The sequence below is a fragment of the Carassius gibelio genome, chromosome A9, assembly GCF_023724105.1.
Source record: "Carassius gibelio isolate Cgi1373 ecotype wild population from Czech Republic chromosome A9, carGib1.2-hapl.c, whole genome shotgun sequence".
In the NCBI taxonomy this organism is placed as follows: Eukaryota; Metazoa; Chordata; class Actinopteri; order Cypriniformes; family Cyprinidae; genus Carassius; species Carassius gibelio.
Genome location: NC_068379.1, coordinates 27080120 through 27099136, shown reverse-complemented (window position 1 = coordinate 27099136; position 19017 = coordinate 27080120). Strand labels below are relative to the sequence as shown.

At 34.2% G+C, this 19017-nt stretch overlaps 1 protein-coding gene across 5 annotated transcripts in view; it reads left to right on the top strand.

Moving 5' to 3' along the window:
• LOC128020287 (growth factor receptor-bound protein 14-like) overlaps positions 1-12129 on the top strand; it is a 66536-nt gene extending 54407 nt beyond the window's left edge. For all 5 annotated transcript variants that reach the window (XM_052607129.1, XM_052607128.1, XM_052607130.1 and 2 more), the window contains 10 exons: positions 134-208; positions 743-880; positions 4010-4120; positions 4858-4953; positions 5781-5843; positions 8205-8321; positions 10084-10153; positions 10256-10343; positions 10488-10581; positions 11459-12129. In XM_052607129.1, the coding sequence (XP_052463089.1) occupies positions 134-208; positions 743-880; positions 4010-4120; positions 4858-4953; positions 5781-5843; positions 8205-8321; positions 10084-10153; positions 10256-10343; positions 10488-10581; positions 11459-11605 (999 nt within the window). In that variant the 3' untranslated portion in view covers positions 11606-12129. The remainder of the gene's footprint in view (positions 1-133; positions 209-742; positions 881-4009; positions 4121-4857; positions 4954-5780; positions 5844-8204; positions 8322-10083; positions 10154-10255; positions 10344-10487; positions 10582-11458) is intronic.
• Positions 12130-19017: the final 6888 nt, after the last annotated feature.

Genomic DNA, 19017 nt, shown 5'->3' with positions numbered 1-19017 from the left:
ATTTATCCGTATGTGTATTCAGAGCCAGTGAGCTACAGACTTTCATAATAATAAAAAACTTATGCTGATTTACATCTCAAGAAACATTTCTGATTATCAATGTTGAAAACAATTGTTCTGTGGGTCATTGCAGGACTTTTTCCCAGAGCAAATGGTGTCAGTCTCCAGTGAAAGCAATGGAATCATGAACCACTCACAACTTATACAGGTGACAACCTTCTTATGCTATGATTATTATTAAAGGCACACAGAGTCATTAGCGCTTTCTCAATATGCTCTTTTGTCTGTACTTGTGGACTTGTCATCAGTCATTGCCCAAGTACTGTTGCAATTTAAAGTTCACTTCTAGCCAAGTACAGTTCAAATCCCCAAATGTGTTCTTACTACTCCCCTTTTATCAAGGATGCATCAAGACATCAATACTTGAGGTTTCCCTGAATGCATTTTGCACTGAACAGTGAGTGTTAATGGTAGAGAAGAAAAGCCATTTGATTTTCAAATGACTGCTGTTTTGCCGAAACGTTCAGTGCACATGCATACATATATATTTATGCATTATCAGTTAAAGTTTGTTTAATATCAAGGAATTTTAATGATGATAATAATAATAATTGTCTGTTTACTGTACTTTTTTACTTTAAAAAATAAAGTAAAATATGTTTGTGACATTGTTCATCTTTAATTGGTTAAAGACTGAGATGGAGTGTGTTTTAGCGTGTTGTGTCTGATGTTCCTTCTTCAGACCTTTCTCAGTTCCAGCTCTTGTCCTGAGATTCACGGGTTCCTTCACGCCAAAGAGCACGGCAGGAAATCCTGGAAGAAGTTCTACTTTGTGTTACGAAGATCAGGACTGTACTTCTCCAACAAGGGCACATCAAAGGTGGGTCTAGATCGTCATGTTCTGGGGAGGTTCCTCACTAAATCTCTCCACCTCTGATCTCAGTTTCACAGAGTCTGCAGGGATCTGCTTTAATTGTTTAATTTAATACCACTTGCTCTTACTAAGAATCCCTCAAATGTGAGCTGCTTGTCTGAAATGCATCTCGAGTTGTGAGATTGTGCAGAAATGTACAGGTCCATTCAGGTGCTGTGGTTCGGACTCTTATCTGATGCAGCCTCGTTACTAGATGAGATATAGTCAGATATAACAGTGCAGCTTTATGAGGCTTACTTAGTCAAACTGGTCGAGCCAGATTTTGTGTAACACTCCTGGTATGCCAAGAGCTGAACCCCCTTCAAAGTCACACAACAGGTGAGCTGTGTACTCGTACACTACTGTGCCAACCTGCTCTGCCCTCGCTCTTTTACTTTCCCTTTTTTGTTCTTTTTACTACAATAGTGCTTTTGTTCAGGAGCTCGCTATCCACTTCATGATATTGGGCTGTTTCTATTGGTACTTAAAAAAACCCCTCATAAAACACTATATACACTTCATATGCTCATTACTTTATTCGTCCACAAACACTGGAATATAAATTACATTTTGCACATTTTTGGAATTAAATTGGTGTTACCTTTGCTTTGTCACTGGTGTGGATACAGCACCACATCAAAATAAGAATAATAGCAATGTTAAATTAAAAAATCAATAGAAAATGCTGCAAGAAAATATTTCTATTGTAATGTATAATTTATTTTATTGTAAAATAAAAATTAAATAATTATTAATAATATTATTTATAATAATAATAATGCACACAACTAATTTGGCAAAATAGCAGCTTGATTGGAAATTATATTTAATAAAAATTTTCAAAATTAATATTTCATATTCTCTCAAGGTCTTCACTGATACTCTCGTAACGTAAATAAATAAATAAATAAAAATAGGAACCAAAATGTTGGTCATGATGGAAATGATGCCATTTATTATACACAGTCAAATCTACATCTGTATAATGTTTCACATGGTTTAGTTTTTAATTTTTATTAGAAAGTGCAATATTGTTTTTTCTTACGCATTTTAATATTGTAGTTTAACATTTTGCATTAAAACGTTTGAAAAGTAGCTAAATAAAGGTATTGTGGAACATTTTCCAATGTGTTAAATGTGACCTTGATATAACAAAAATAATTTTTTACGTCTGTGTGTGTGTGTGTATATATATATATATATATATATATATATATATATATATATATATATATATATATATATAGTCTTTAAAATGAATGAAAACATAAGTGCGAGTTTTGAAGAAACACATAAGTGAATTAATTCAGCCAAGCATTCAGACCAGATTCAGTATTTTTTGGCTGTTATATTTTAGTGTCAAAGGTGGAAAGAGTTCTGCCAGTTTTTATTAGTCTCTGTCAGTTTGGAAATGAGACAGGTGAGGCTTATAAAGGTGAGACAAGGCCTGGCTTTGTGTTTTTTTATTTTAGTCTTTTTCGTTTGGCTCGCCTCACTTGCAGTGTTGCTGAGATAAAGCTCCTGCCATTGTAACAGGCTTCCATGCTATCTCTCACTATGGATGTGCATATTACAGTCTCAGTGTAACTGAAGACAACAGCCTTACTCTCATTTTGAGCTTGCGGCATTGACTTCATGTAAAACAACAAATCCTACGAGGTTTAAAGATGTGAGAAAATGTTCTTCAAATCCACTTTAGATACTCGTGTACTTTTGATAACCAATTTGAAAGCATGTGAGAGTGTAAATGAGCAGCAGTAGTGCAGCCGCTGAGACAAAGTAAACTGAATTTCAGCAAACTGCTGCAGGAAACACTGTCTGGCTGTCAGTATTTCTTTAATTGAGGTCGAGGGCGTTCTGGTGCAGGTTAACAGGTTTTAACAATCCCTCCTCATGTGCACCGGTCAAGTCTTGTGTCTCTAGTCTGTGATGGGTCACACATTCTCTTCTCTATATTACATTACAAATTCCACACGTGTCCTCGTATCCTGACGGGCCGTTAGATGTCGTTCATGTCTCACATGTTTGGATTTATTTCTTGGTACAGCAGTTTACCGCTGGAACGATGCAAATGCACTCACATACACACTCACACCTTTGACTGTAATGATTGAAGACTTTTAAGAAGGAGTTTATATTGTATATTAATTGTTAGTTAATATTTGTAATTAATTAACAATACAAAGCTGCATACAAACTATTTATAACATTGATATTAACTATATAACAAGTAATGTTTCTTGAGCAGCAGATCAGCATATTAGAAATGATTTCTGAAGATCATGTGACACTGCAGACTGGAGGAATAATGCTGAAAATACAGCTTTGATCACAGAAATAAATTACATTGTATAATATATTCAAATAAAAAAGGATTATTTTATATTTCAATAATATTTCACTATATTGCTGTATTTTACTTGAGCATAATTGTCGATTTACTTTCAAAAACAAAAAAATCATAAATAGAATAGTTCAATATTTTTCAATGACTGATTTTTTACACACTTTTTAACAAGGACACATTGATCAAAAGTGACATTGAAAACATTTACAATGTTACAAAAGTTTTCTGCTTCAAATAAATGCTGTTCTTTCTATTCGTCAAATAATCCTTTATCACGGTTTCCACAAAAATATGAAGAAGCACGACTGTATTCAGCATTAATTAAAATAAGAAATGTTTCTTGAGCAACAAATCAGCATATTAGAATGATTTCTGAAGGATCATAATTGATTACATTTTAAAATATATCAAATAGAAAACAGTTGCTATAAATTGTGATAATATTTTACAATATTATAATTTACTCAATTTTTTTTTTCTTGGTGAACATCAGATACTTTTCTCACTCCTTTAATTTCTGTTTTGTAATATATAACAATTATGTAAATATTTGTAGATAACTTATATTGATAAACTGATCACAAACTCAACTGGATAACGGAGAACTTTTTTTCTTTTATTTATTTGTTTTGTAGATAGTTTGCATGTCAATTTAATGGTTAATTTAGGAATAAATAGCAGTTAAGTTGGTTTTGTAAGTGGAATTCCTATTTTAATGTTGAATTATTATTATTTTCTATTTTCTAAAGGAACCCAGACACTTGCAGTTCATTGCAGAGTTCGGTGACAGTGACGTCTACACGTTATTATCTGCCAAAAAAGTTTACGGCGCCCCGACAGACTACGGCTTCTGTGTGAAGGTAATTCAGTGCAGAGACTTCCAGACACTTTCTGTCTTCAAATCATGCTTTATAAATGATCTCACTGTAAGACTGGATTATAAACAATTGCAGCAGTCGAGGTCAGTGTTAAAAGTGGTTTTGTGATATAATAAAGCCTCATTATGTCTCAGATTTATTGTTTATTGTGGGTTCTATAAAACTGCCATCAAACAATCTGTCTGGCTCCTTATCTTTCGTGACCTTTGTAATGTTTCTCAAGTGTTAAAACATTGATCTCTGCTCTGTCGTGTGACAGGGAATATTAGAAAAATGCATTGTAAAATCTATGTATTGTATTGTATTAGTTAAAAGATGTGTCGCTGTTTCAGGAGCATGACTGTATCTTGCCAAGTAAAAACACGATTGTAACTTTCTAAAAGCTTTTATGAAGCTTTTAATTATACACTTTAGCATCATGAAAAATATTAAACAAGACAAAGTTTATTTATATGTGCACTTAAAGTTTATTAAGTGCACACAATTCAACGCACTTAACATGAAAATAGTGATCATAAAAATGCATAAAAGAAACAAGAAATAAAAATAAATTGTATAAATTAATTAATAAAAAAATGGATGAATCAAAAAGAAAAAAAAAGGATACATTGAAATGAAACTAAAAAATTTTTTTGGACCATTCATTCATGTCAATTAATGAAAGATCTTATCTGAAAGGAAAACTGAGCTCTAAAGTGTAGATGTGTCCTTGCATCCAGGCAAGCAAGTCCAGTTCTGCACGTGACCTGAAGCTGCTCTGTGCAGATGATGAGCAGACCAGGACATGTTGGGTTACAGCCATGCGCCTCTTCAAGGTGAGGACGGGCTCACTGTAAGGTTTGTCCCCATCACATCTCTCAGCGACAGCTCCAAACTTAAACTGAGGCTCTGTTTAAATATACTCCTGACGTAATAAACTGCAAAAACAAAGCAGCCAGAAGTCATTCGTTTTCACTTAGATTAGACGATTTCCGCCGAGATGAGTGGCAAAGTAATATAGTTATTTGTGTTGGTGTAATGCGTTATATCTCATGTGTTATCCAGTTTAGAAGCTGTATTTAGAATAAATGTATACCACCATTCTAAAGTTTAGGGTCGTTGAGATTTTTAAATATTTTCTATTAGAATATATTTTCAAATGTAATTTATTCCTGTGATCAAAGCTGTATTTTCAGCATCATTACTCCAGTCTTCAGTGTCACATGATCCTTCAGAAATCACTCTAATATGCTGATTTGCTGCTCAAGAACCTGATTTTTATCATTGTTGGAAACAGTTTCATATTTTTGTGGAAAATGATTTTATTTTTCAGGTTTCTCTGATGAATAGAATGTTCAAAATAAAAGAATTGATTTAGAATTTTTTTGGTAATAATGTATATATATTTATATTTATTTTATTTTTTTAGTTTGAAAAAAAAAAGATATATTGGCTACATTAAATAGCTTCAATGTAGTTATTTATTTTAAATAAATAGCCTTTTTACCTGGGAGTTTAGTTTAACTACAGAGTCATTTGTATCATTCTAAATCAGAGCCTTTTGAGGTTATATCTCAGTTAAGATGTTCCCTCAGAAGGCAGCTGTCTATGAAGGCTGTGGAACAGAGCTGTGATGTGTGTGTGTGTGTTTGTTTGTTCACAGTATGGTATGCAGCTTTACCAGAACTTCACCCAGCCCTATCAGAAGCAGAAGAGTTCTCCAATGGTGAGCAGACTCTAGTCCGTAATCTGTCATGTATGTTTAGCACAGCAGAATGTTTAAACCACGAGAAGCTCCACAATAACCATAAACACGGTACAGTCGTACAGTGGAAACCTGCACTGAAATACTGTCATTTCTGCTCGGCATATCCTTGGCAGGTTTCTTGTTTTCATTCGAAAGCACTTTATCGTTTTAAAAAGACTCAAAGGTTCAAGGTTAAAAGTTCAAGATGTAATCTAGATTTAACAAATGTTTCTTAAAATTAGTTTTCTCTTGTTTCCTTGGTCTTGTGGAAACAGAAGTCATTTCTTAACTCAATATCTTGCTGCATCATGAATGAGTGAATTGGGTTTTAGTTTGATGTAAGTGATAGTCAGACTTCTGAAGCAGTCTGACACTTCAGATGAAGGCAGCAACACGATCATCTCAGACACTATAGCGTCCGTGCGGTCCGTTTCATCGCCAACGAGACCAAAACGTCTGCATGCTTATAGAATGATCTTTGACAAGTCATGATTAAATGGTTTGCAGATGAGTAGAAAAATGGTGAACTGCTATGAGAAAATGAAATCATGATTGCAAGAAAACTTCTTCTTATTTCAGTATTGCTAGAAAATAATGTTTTGATTATGAGAGAACAAGACAGGAAAAAATTATAATGCACGGTCTCTTATGGCCTCCATATATTTCCTCATAAAATTTTATATATATATATATGCATTGTGGACCCGCCTATACTAACACATTCTTTAAATACAAAGAAAAAACATTGCGGCAGACTTTAGACCAGGTTTTGAGTTGGTCTACGGCGCAGTCTATTTTCAGCTCCTTAAAATAGTAACGCGCCAGTATTACGCCTGAACACACCTATTTTTTTGACCAGCACGCCCATGGGCGCACAAATGAGCGCAAATGCATTTGCTAATTAAACGATGTGGCACTGGACAGGACAATGCGAACGTTCCCGGACTGAAACTAACAAACACACGTATGCTTTGCCTTGCGTCACATTGCTCCGGGTGTATTATAGGTCCCATTTGTGTGTCTGGATTTGCTTTATTTCACTTTGTTCCTCAAACACAAAGAAGCAGTTGATGCAGAATGAGGTGAAGCTATTGTGTCATCCATTGTCATAAACTCTCAGTGCTCATGTATTAGTGCGTTTGTATGGATACGAGCACATGGCTGAGATTAAGGACCTTTCAGAAGTCATAAACACTGCTTCCCTCGCTATAGGCATCGCTGTGGAAGGAAGTCCTTCTTTTGTTTGATAAGTGAGTCTGCTCTTGAAAACCAGCACAGCTGTAAGCCCTTCTCAACTCACAATTCTTCAGAGGCGCCTGAACAAAGTAACCAGTGTTCATGTAGAAAAAGAACAATCCATCTCAGACTAAGACCAGTGAGACTGAATTCATAGATGAGTTCAAATGGCTATTCGTAGATCCATAGAATTCATAGATGATCTAATAACACTAATATCTTCTGTAGAGCTGCTTTAAAGAAGCAATTGAATTTATTTATAATTTATGCATTGTGCAGTCAGGGTTATTATAGTTAACTAAAACTAAAACTTAAGCTAAATTTAAATATTGATATTATTAAAGGAATAGGAGAGGCAATAGCTTTGAAAGCATAAGATCTCACACTCCCTGCACATTACTCTCCAAAGCCACGCCTCCTCCAAAACACACAAAAGCAGTCAGGCAGACCAGAAGCCAACCAGCGACACGATGAATTTGGATGAGGGTTGAATGCAACGCTGTAAGATTAGCTCATGTCTCATTCACTGGTGAAACATTACCGTACAAAGCACATAATATTACAATAATAACACCTTCCATTCTCGCTCGGCCTGCAGTAATGTAATAGAACGAGCTGATGACAGATCACGTCTGAGCGAACAGGGTGCATGGAGGTATGCAAATACATACGTTTTACAGGCAGAGAGGACAGCCTATCATAGCCCTCGGACCGCAGAATATGATTGGAAGAACAAGTTATAGTCCTACACCTTCCAAAAACAATATTAATACATATAGAGCATTAAATAAGTGATTGCTTTAAGGGATCTGACTTTTAACTAGCATAACAAAAATGTTTTTGAACCAAATCACCTACTCTGCCTTTAAATTTTCAATATCTAACTACCCAGCATCTTACTTTTTGACCATATAAATTATTATAGCAAAAATGCACCAAATTGCATATTTTTTCCTCCTCGAGTATGAGATTTATGAGCCATAAAATGAATATGTAAGCTAATGTATCAAATATGAAACTGAATTCAGAAATGTACATTTTTGGGGGGCGAAATGGTCATGTTTTTCGTGAGATTTACTATCGCGTCTTTGCATGTGTTTTCAGAGGAGCATCTCGGAGAACTCGCTGGTGGCCATGGACTTCTCAGGACACAAGAGTCGGGTGATCGAGAACCCGTCAGAGGTGCTGTCAGTGGCTGTGGAGGAGGGCCTGTCGTGGAGGGTAACACACACTGCATACTAGATTGTGTCAGACTGTGATGAAGACTCTTCAGAGATATGAAGGATGTAATTCTACTCTATAGGTTCTCAAGATTAACATGAGACTAGCGAAACTGTGTGTTATGCGCCTTTATCAGAAATCCCCCTTAAAAATGGAGCATTGTAAAAAGAGGGTCAGAATGACTAAGTTTTTTTTCTACATTAATATATATATATATATATATATATATATATATATATATATATATATATATATATATATATATATATATATTTGTGTGTGTGTGTGTGTGTGTGTGTGTGTGTGAAAAGTGTGAAACGATTCCTCGAGTAACTCGATTACAAAAAATGATCGAGGAAAATTCCTCTGCCTCTTTTAATTTATTTTAAATCTCACGTCAGGTTCTTTCGCTATTATTATTTTTTTAATGTTACAATGCGTTTGCGTCACCCACAAAGCGGAAGGAGACACAAGGAGTCAGCAGTGTTTTGATTTGAGGGCGCAGGCAAACGTAAAGAGAACGTCGTGGCATGTGTCCATTGCAAGATAGAGCTTTATTTGCGATGCAGAATCCAGTCATAAAAAAATGGAATTTACAGTTTAACGCGGAACGGCACGGAATTTGTCAAATTTTTTATGGATTAATCAAAAATAGGTCATTGAACTTACATCAAATCATTATATGGACTAATATCTGTAAATATTAAGCCGGAACAGTCTATTTAAATATGAATCCTGCATGTTCTGCGTGTCTCTGTTAATGAATGCAGCAAAAGCGCATCTTCCTTTATTACACACACTGAAGCGTGAGTGATGCTCACGGTAATTTCAGCATCTGCTTTCTTACTAAATAAGGACGTGAACACATGAACAACATCTCCAGAACTGCTCTCTTAGTCACTTCATGAGCATTTGACTGTTTGATTTGAGTAAAACTAGCGTCACATCACATACACAGAACTGTAAAGGTACGCCAACCCGTCAAAATAAAAGTTCTGTTTAGTTTCGTTATTGCGGTTTAGTACCAAAAAGTTAAGTTTGCTTAATTTTCAATAATTAAAAGATAAATTAAATTAATGTTTTAGGTGTTTAATGTTTAATGTGCATCTCAGAAAATTCTTTATTTAAAACCCCAACTGAATGGCAATTAAATGCACTTAATTTCATCTGTCAACTTTATTGTCATTGTTCACAGTAGAAGTACAGACAGAGAAACAATGGGTACTAATTAAATGTTTATTTTTGATGTATGAATTGCATTCTATGCATTTAAAAAATATACAAAAATTTAAGAGACCCAGGAGTCTTATTTTCTCTTGCATAATTAATATTTATTATATAAGCAAAAACACATTTTATCCTATTACTCGGTTAATCGATGGAATTTTTGATAGAATATTCGATTACTGAAATATTCGATAGCTACAGCCCTAGTGAAAAATTACTCTTTAACATTATCAGTGAACCTCAAGGAAAACATAATACATTCATAATATAAAAATATATATCATAAAATATCCATGTTATGTCCCCTTTAATAGCCTCTGTGCAATAAACTTAATTTAAATAAATAAATAGTGTTAGTGTTGTTTCCACAAATTTTTCACTTATCCAGTGTGAACAGTTAAGTGCAGTTATTACTTTTGTTCTATCTCTGTTTTTGGATGCATTATTTGATCAGACCGTTAAAGAAAATATTGAAATATGATATAAAGAAATGTAATACTTTATATATACTTGTATGTGTTCTCATCTTCTCTAGAGGAAAAGCTGCCACAGGCTGAGCTCTCATGGGAGTCCGTCCGCCTCTCAGAGCTCTTTGTCCAGCATAGGTCAGCGCACAAACACACGTCAACCAAACAGAGTAAAAACTTGATGATCCCTTCCTCCCTCCCTCCGTCTGTCTGACATAAGGATGTCATTCTCTCCTCTAGCTATCCATGTGGCTCAGCCGTGGTTTCACTGCAAACTGTCCCGGGACGAGGCTCAGAAACTAATCAGTCAGCAGGGCCTCATCGATGGGTATATTCATTTAAGATGTTGTTATTCTTATTGATTAGTTACACAATGATGTCATTTTCGAAGCACTTGATTGTGAAGATGTAATAAACTGAAGCTTCTGGTTTTCTGGATCTAAATCTGAGTCATTTCTTTCTCTTTTCTCAGGGTGTTTCTGGTGAGGGACAGTCAAAGTAACCCGAGGACATTTGTCCTGTCACTGTGCCACACGCAGAAAATCAAACACTTTCAGATTGTTCCTGTAAGTCTGACCCAACACAAATGAACCGTAGCACTTTCCACGAGTACGGTACAAAATATGATTTTTCAATAAATTAATTACAATTTATTACTATTATTTCTAAATAAAAATAATACATTTTTTATTTAATTGAACAAATTAGAAAAAATGTATTAAACTAAAAAAGTATTAATATTAATTAAAACTATATTATAATAATATATATTATAATAAATGTATAATTTATTCAGAAAAAAATGTGTTGCAAGTAACAACTTTGCCATTTTTTTGAGTAAACTGATAAAAAAAAAGTTTGTCACTCAGTAGGAGCTAACTAGGATAGTGTTGGTTTAAAGTGGCAAGTTAGTGATTATATTTAAGTTTGTATTATCCTTAAATAATAAAAAAAAATATTATAGTATGTGTGTAAAAAATGCATATAAATGCATGGATGTCACAGTTTTAAGGAGTGTTATAATTTGTGTGTTTAATAATATTTTATAAATATTAATAAAATATTTAATATTTAATATAATTTGTTTAACTATCAAAATTAGCTAATAATTTTACATTTTTTTACTACCCTTAAAGTATCAGTTCCACAGATTTGAGAGGAAGATATTTGAAACAACCAATCACACTTTACTTTAAGGTCTAATCCAGACGTTTGCCTCCTAATTTGCTGCTTATTAATAGTTAGTAAAGTAGTTGTTTAGTTCAGGTATTGGACAGGATTAAGGGATGTAGAATACGGTCATACAGAATGTGTGTATATACTAGTAATATGCATGTAATAAGCAGTTAGTTAAAAGTGAGAATTGGACCTTAAACTAAAGTGTCACCAAACAACCTTGTTTCCATGCGTGTGTATGTGTGTGTGTGTGTGTGGGACTGTCAGGTTGAAGAGGACGGCGAGCTCTTCTACAGTCTGGACGACGGACACACGCGTTTCACTGACCTGCTGCAGCTAGTTGAGTTTTACCAGCTGAACAGAGGCATTCTGCCCTGCAAGCTGAAACATCACTGTGCCCGCATCGCCCTCTGAACCGCTGCGGGACCTTCTGGACATCAGCTTGTGCCTTGGACAGGAAACCGTTTCACTGTCCACTCCCTGATGAGCATTAGGGTCTGAACTCTAAGACTTTGAGATGGACGAGCATCACTAAAGAGACTGGACTTCAGCGAGGGATGATCGTCTGTGGTGCAGCAGTGTAGATGGGAATGTATAATGTACTGATACAGAGACTCTCAGTGTGGATGAGACCACCTTATTAAGCTATCAAACAAAACTGATGTTTAACGGCAGACCTGGCTCTCTGTACGCTGTGAACAAAGTCAAGCCGGGTGCATATGCAACGATTTACTGTCATTTCACAGTTTAATCTCGGGAATATTAAATTAAAATTAAATTAAATTTATGCATTTAGCAGACGCTTTTATCCAAAGCGACTTACAGTGCATTCAGGCTATCAATTTTTACATATCATGTGTTCCCGGGGAATCGAACCCCCAACCTTGCACTTGCTTGCTTGCTAACGCAGTGCTCTACCAGTTGAGCTACAGGAACACTGAATATACAATTATATTTATATTAAATAGTAATATAATTATAAATAATAATAATTTTCATTATTATTATTTATTTTTTTACATTTTAATTAAAGATTAATTAATTCTCATTTAATAAAAATATTCTACTTATTATTTTTTATTTTAGTATAGGAGATCATGATCCGCACTCATGTTTTCATTTTATTTTACATTCATTGTTGATGGAAAAATACCTTATTAATTTTTTCCTTTTTCTTTATGCATGAATAAGTACAACATTTTTGTTTTTGTACCCCCAATAGATTCATGACAGTTTCATAATAATAATAATTTTTATTATCATCATTATCATTATTATTATATATTATTTTACAAACATTATTTAATTTACCTTATTAAATAAAATGTATTACAAAAAAAAATATTAATAAAACTCATAATTTCATTTTAGTTTATGGTCAAACATATATCAGTAACAGCACTCAACTGGAACCAGATTTAATTATTAATTAATAAAACATGCATACATTTTTATAAAAAATAAAATATTTGCCAGCATCCATTTGGGCAATATTAGAGCTACTGTTATAAATAAATAAAAAATAAAATATCCAGTTAAAGCTGTTAGTCATGACTCAAGTTTAAGCTGAGATGTATGAGATGTACAGTCTGACCTAAAGTTGACCTTTATTGCACAGTCTGATGAGAAAAAACGGTCCCATGTGCACTCGGCTTGAAATGGTATGGGATAGCCATAATCTGAACACTTAATAAGCTCAAACTGTTGCTGTTTTTATTCTATTTATCATGCGTCAGAAAAATTCAGGTATTTTATAAACGACGTGTTTGCTGAAGAGAATCTGTTTCTTTGCATGCCGTAGATGAAGATCCGTCACCAACGCACATAACACGAACACTTGAGATGATCCTCTGCTGTATCACCTCCTCCCGATGACAGCCAATGATGGCCAACACGGTTTACATTCAAGAACTGCATGCATGGGTGAGAGAAATCACGTCAACACGGATGACAGATCAAACAACTGTTGTACATTTGAAATAGAGTTTTATAGACATGTGGCAGAATTCAGGTAAAGCATGTCATGCACCTGATTTGGAACATTTTTAATAGTAAAACGATCAAAAGTGACATCTTTTCCAGTTTTTTATGAAAACAGACCTGATGACACAGATCCGGCAGAGCTCATGTAAAAACGAATAACCAATGATCCGTTTTGAATAGCCAGTATATTTGTCCAATAACTAAGCTATAGACTGGATAAAACTGTCCAAATCAACGTCATGGGCTGCGATTTCTGTTGAAGAAACAAACTATTGGTGTGCTTTCTGCATTCTCTCTGATATTTTACGTGTATGTTTCTTGTAGAATGACATTTAAAATGAAATTAAGATTATAAATAGTTTTACAGCTGTGTATTAAAACAAAAATACAATAAAGAAAAGCATTTTAAAGACTTTCTGATGGCAAAGGTCATGACTGCACTGTAGTTTGAACACTGGCAACTTGATTTCTGATCCAATATATGATAAGATTTCCTTTTTTCTGACTGTTAGTTTTATTACTGTTGTTATTATTTTAATATTTAGTTCTGTTATTGCTGCCATATTCATCTACATATTTTTTCTTACAGCTGTGTGAATGCTGGAGTATGTGTACAGTATGCGTATCTTCTCAATTCATGCTTTTCTCACAAAACCTCAAGAACTGGGTCATACCACACACACACACACAAATATGATTAAGCACATTTTCCCCAAGACTTCTCATTTATATTATTTTCTGCATTGCAGTAATGATTAAATGGTAAAGTTTTGTTATGGTAATTATCTTAAAATAGAAATTTCTTATGATGATTTTTATTTTTAAGGTGAAATCTGGCTTGGACATGTTATGTTTTTATGTTTAATCAAACAGCATTTTAATTATACTACGTGTCATATTTCCAGAATGTCAATCAGATCATATCTGATCAATGTTTTCTCCTCCGTAACCGTGAACCTGTTCATTTACAGTAAACTTATTTTCAGTGCAGCACTGAACTGTTGTTGTTGTTTTTCATAATGAATATGAAACAGATTTTTGTATTTGTATTTCCTGTATGTTTCATGACACTGACAGCAAATAAACTTAAAAAACCTTGTTCCATCGAAAATGATCTTAGGTCATATTTTCCTTAGGCCTATTAGTTTTGCCTCCATAAACTCTTAATTGGCTGCTTATTAAAATGTAGTTTTAGGTATGGGGTCAGATTAAGGGGTCGAAAATATGGTCATGCAGAATAAGGCTTAAATATGTGCTTTATTAAGCACTAATACCCAGCAAATATGCTATTAATATGCATGCTAAGCAGTTAGTTAACAGCTAGAATTAGTCCCTAAAAATATATATTCCCTATGTTTTCAACCATAGGCTGTCAAATATGATATAATCATCTGTAAGATGCAAAGTCTTGCAAACCATGATTATTTTTGCTCAACCAAATAATCATGCTTTTGTTGTGCAAACTTTTGAGTTTTTATCAATAGGTCAAAGGTTTTAGTCATGCAATTTCTGAATAACAAAATAGCCCATGAAGAACCATCTATTCATGATTGCAAGAAAGGTCCATTGCACAGTTTTTTTTTTCTTTTTTTTTTTTTTGGTGTTGTGTAGGTGAAAGGATGTTTTTTATTGTGTGACACCAATAGTCAAACATGGAGGAGGATGCATGATGCTCCGGGGGTCTTTGCTGGATCCAGAGTCTGTGATTCGCTCGAGGTGAGTGGTACCCTGAAGCAAAAACACAAGCACATCCTTCCAACACAATGCTGAACGCTCTGGTACTCACCTACAGTGGGTCAGGGGTTCATCCTACAGCAAGAAAAGGACACAAAACAAACCTCCGGGCTATGACAGGACAACCTTTACTTCAAATGCTGGAGGGCCAGCTCAGTGTCCAGAATCAAACCCCATGGAGTCAGTTCAGGACCAACTGGACAGAAGGTATAGGGCAAAGCCACACAGTTGAGGGAACTTCTGCAATGGTGAGAGAACCAACAACTTTTATATTACAGAAAGTAAGCCACACGTTTGATTGGTTATTTGTTAAAAGTAATGTTAAAAGAATGTTTGTTAGTTCCCAAAAACATTGTGTATACATTGTTCATGCATGGAACTTTTTTTCTAAAACTTTTAATTTGGATGTTATTTTATTTTTATGATTGAAGACGAACTACTTTAAAAAACAAAAAATGCTGGCATTCCGAAACATTAAAAAAGGAATAAATAGGAATTTGGGAATTATGAATAATTTATATATATATTGTGTAAATAATATGTAACAATGTTATCCATAAAAACGTAACTGTAGTCAGATTAAGATTGAAAAAAGAATTTAATTACAAATACTAGATTTCTGTAATCGGATTACGTAATCCAGATTACATGAAATCAATTACTACTCATCTCTGATTTACAAATAAACAGAACAGTGAAATAAACTATCTAAAATATGTAAAACTGCACAGACAGGGCACTGTAGGACTGCATTACATTCCTCTCTCCACAAGATGACAGTAAATGATTGTTAAACTGGTTCTTCTCTCTTCTGCTTTTAGCAACAAAACCCAATCGGACTAATCATTTGTAAATTGGATGGATGATCTTCGGAAAGTGCTGTTCTACTTCTACAAGGTGACATTGCGTTTTTAAACACACTTTATTTAGCAGATACATTAGTTGAGGGCAACATACAAAAAGTATATGTTAAACAGTAATGTTTGATTCTTAATATTGTCTGAATTCATGAAAAAAGGAGAGAAAGAGGAATGTTTTCTAATACTATGCAATTGTTTGTAATAAATAATACATACTAACAGTTAAAAAGTAGTATGTAATATAAAATATTATTTGATAAGATAAATATAGATTGTATTTTATTGTATATTGTATACAGTATTGCATAATTCATATTCTCATTTTTATTAGAATTCCTGAAACCCTACTGTCAACTTTTATTATATTTTTCTTCACTTCTATTTCTATTTCTAGGAAAATATTACATGCATTTCTATATATTTCTATTTAGTTAATTTTAATCTATTTAATTTGTCATTTAATAACACCAAGTACATTTTTAAGTAATTTTATTCATGCTTTAATAACACCACGTGCAGTTTTATTCTTTTAATTTAATTTTATTTAATTTAATAATTAAATTATTTTATTTTATTTTATTTTTCAACACCAAGTACAAATAACCAGTCTTGATAGCAAAGGCTATTTTTACCCCTCACTACTGGTCAGACACTTTACTCTTGGTACAAATATAGTATCACAGCATGTTGCCATCAAAAAACAGAGTAAACTAAATGTTATCTGTTGCTATTTACAATATTCTTTTTACAAACTGTATTCATCACTGTTTACTAAAAGATCATCTACCTTAACTTGGTGCAAATAGCTTGTGCTTTTTCTCATTTATGTCACTGTTTGTGTGTGTGCATACTGATACTTTTGCAATATCTTGTGCCGAACAATAACACAATCATTCTGATACAGTAGTTTGATATTGGAAGATTGAGAAATCGGTTGTCAGAGACCTTGCCTTCGGCAGCATCTGCAGTGCACACTGCACAATTAGCATGTTTCTCTGGCTGCCATCTGCTGAGTGACCCGTTGGGTGGCATGTGAGAATCTGCAGCTCTGTAGTGATCACAAATCCTGTGCACCGTTCGTATGAGATAACGTGCATGTGATAGTCGAACCGCTCTTAATCCCTGTTGTGAGTTTAAACTCGCGTCTCTCTTCTCCTCCCACCCCGAGCGGCAGAACACTTTCACTTCTCAGATCTGGAGGATATAGATGCAGTGATGCCTTAAACACACTCCTCGTCTTCCAAGGTCTGCTGTTAAACGCTCCTGTGGATGTGTTTCCCCATTGATCTGTGTTTGGCTGCAGGGTTCTACAGAGAGAGAGCACTTGAGAGAAAGCGCTCCTTAATGAATTCATCCTGCTAAATGTAGTCCAAAGTGCCTGTGGATAGCAGTGATCTGCTTGGCTATAAGGGCCCAGTGTCTGGGGCCCTCCTCTGACTGCCTGCTTCCTACAATACATAGTGCTCCGCAATATAGCTCAAAACAATAGTATTTATTTCTTATTTGCATGTTTTATTCAACCTTGTGATAGTATTCCTGTGTGTGTGTTTGCATATATATATGATTTCTATTTTCATATTTATCTGATATTTTATACATTGCATATGTATAATATTCAAGAGAAATATTGATAAATATAAAAAAATGCACACTTCAGCTGGTCATTTCACCCCTTCATATGCACCAGAATAACAATTCAAAGTTATAAATGGCTATATTTACATATTTTATTTTACTAAAACATTTTGATAGCACTTTACAATAAGTTATCATTTGTTAGCATTAGTTAATGCATTAAACAAACACGAACTGACAATGAGTGATGCATATTTTATAGCATTTATTAACCTTACTTTTGTTCATTGTTCATGTTAGATCATATACTGTATTATGATTTGATATTAAAAATGCATTATTATCTAATATTATTAGATGCTGTAGAAGTATTATTTATTCTTGGTTCATGTTAACTAAAGTTAACAAAATTCATAGAAATGTTACCAATAGTTTAATACACAAAAAACGCCTCTTCAGTGGCACATTTTTAATAATGCATAATGATGCAAATTGTCTTTTTTTTTTTTTTTACAATAAAATACTTAGGTATTAATATACTGGGAAACCTATATGTTATACAAGCAACTTGCAGCAACAAAGTGAAAGTCTTTCATTTTGGCCAGGAACTTGACAAAGTGTAGAAAAGTTGAACTTTATGCAAATAAGAAGTATCCAGTGATGACTGTGTTTGACACAAATGCAAAGACACAAATTAAGAAATGATGCATGGAAAGAGGTTTTGTGTTGCATGCACAGTTGGACAAATAATTATGTGTTTGTGCATTAGCACACAAAGATGTCTGCAATGGAAAAGAGCACACACAGTGGCTGTCATTCATCTTTAACATAATGCATTAAGCACTTTTGTCCAGAAAAATGTTTGTTTTAGTGGCATATAGGCTGATTTGATGTAATTGCCTCAAAAAGAATTGCAACAATTCATCAAATTTTAGCATAAACACTGTAAGTACTTAGTGAAAATCAGCCGTAGTGCCCAGGCTGTTGTCTGCTGGATGCACCTGGTCAGGAGCTGAGATGAAGCATGCTGTGACTGAAGGTGAAGGTACATAACCAGAGCGTGTCACAGGAAGTGTTCCCTCGAAAGGGGTCAACCTGGGCCCCGAGGCACGAACAACTCCAGTTCCCATTAATGCCAGTGCTAATGGCAGCAAAGCCCCAAAGGTAGTGAACCGCCAGCAAAGTAAGCAAGGATTACAGGAGGCAAGTGACTTTACTCTACTGTAAACAATCCTGTCGGGCTTCTGTAAAACACACACACATAACAACAGAAGGAGACACTACCACAGGGTTCATTCTGTTGCTGAGGACGTCATACAGCATTACCTAGGAGTAGTTAATTAGATATAGTATTTTAGAGAATATTAAAGCAGTATTTTACAGCGTTTTTTTTCCAGTTACATTTTGTTGCACCAGTAGGTTGCGTCAAGTGATGTCTATAATCTATATGATTGAGTCATTGTATGTTGTGAAGCACTCTGATTAATTCAGGAATGTGCTGTATTTGTGCGAGTCATGGAATCATTTACTCATCGGATTCTTTCAGAATCACTGTTTGTTCAGCTGCCTTTATAAATGATTCATTTGAATCATTCACTCTGTTTAGGGGGAGTGAGACACATTGTTGATTTGTTCTTGCTTTGTTTGGAACCATTTTTGTTAAATGGCTGGCAT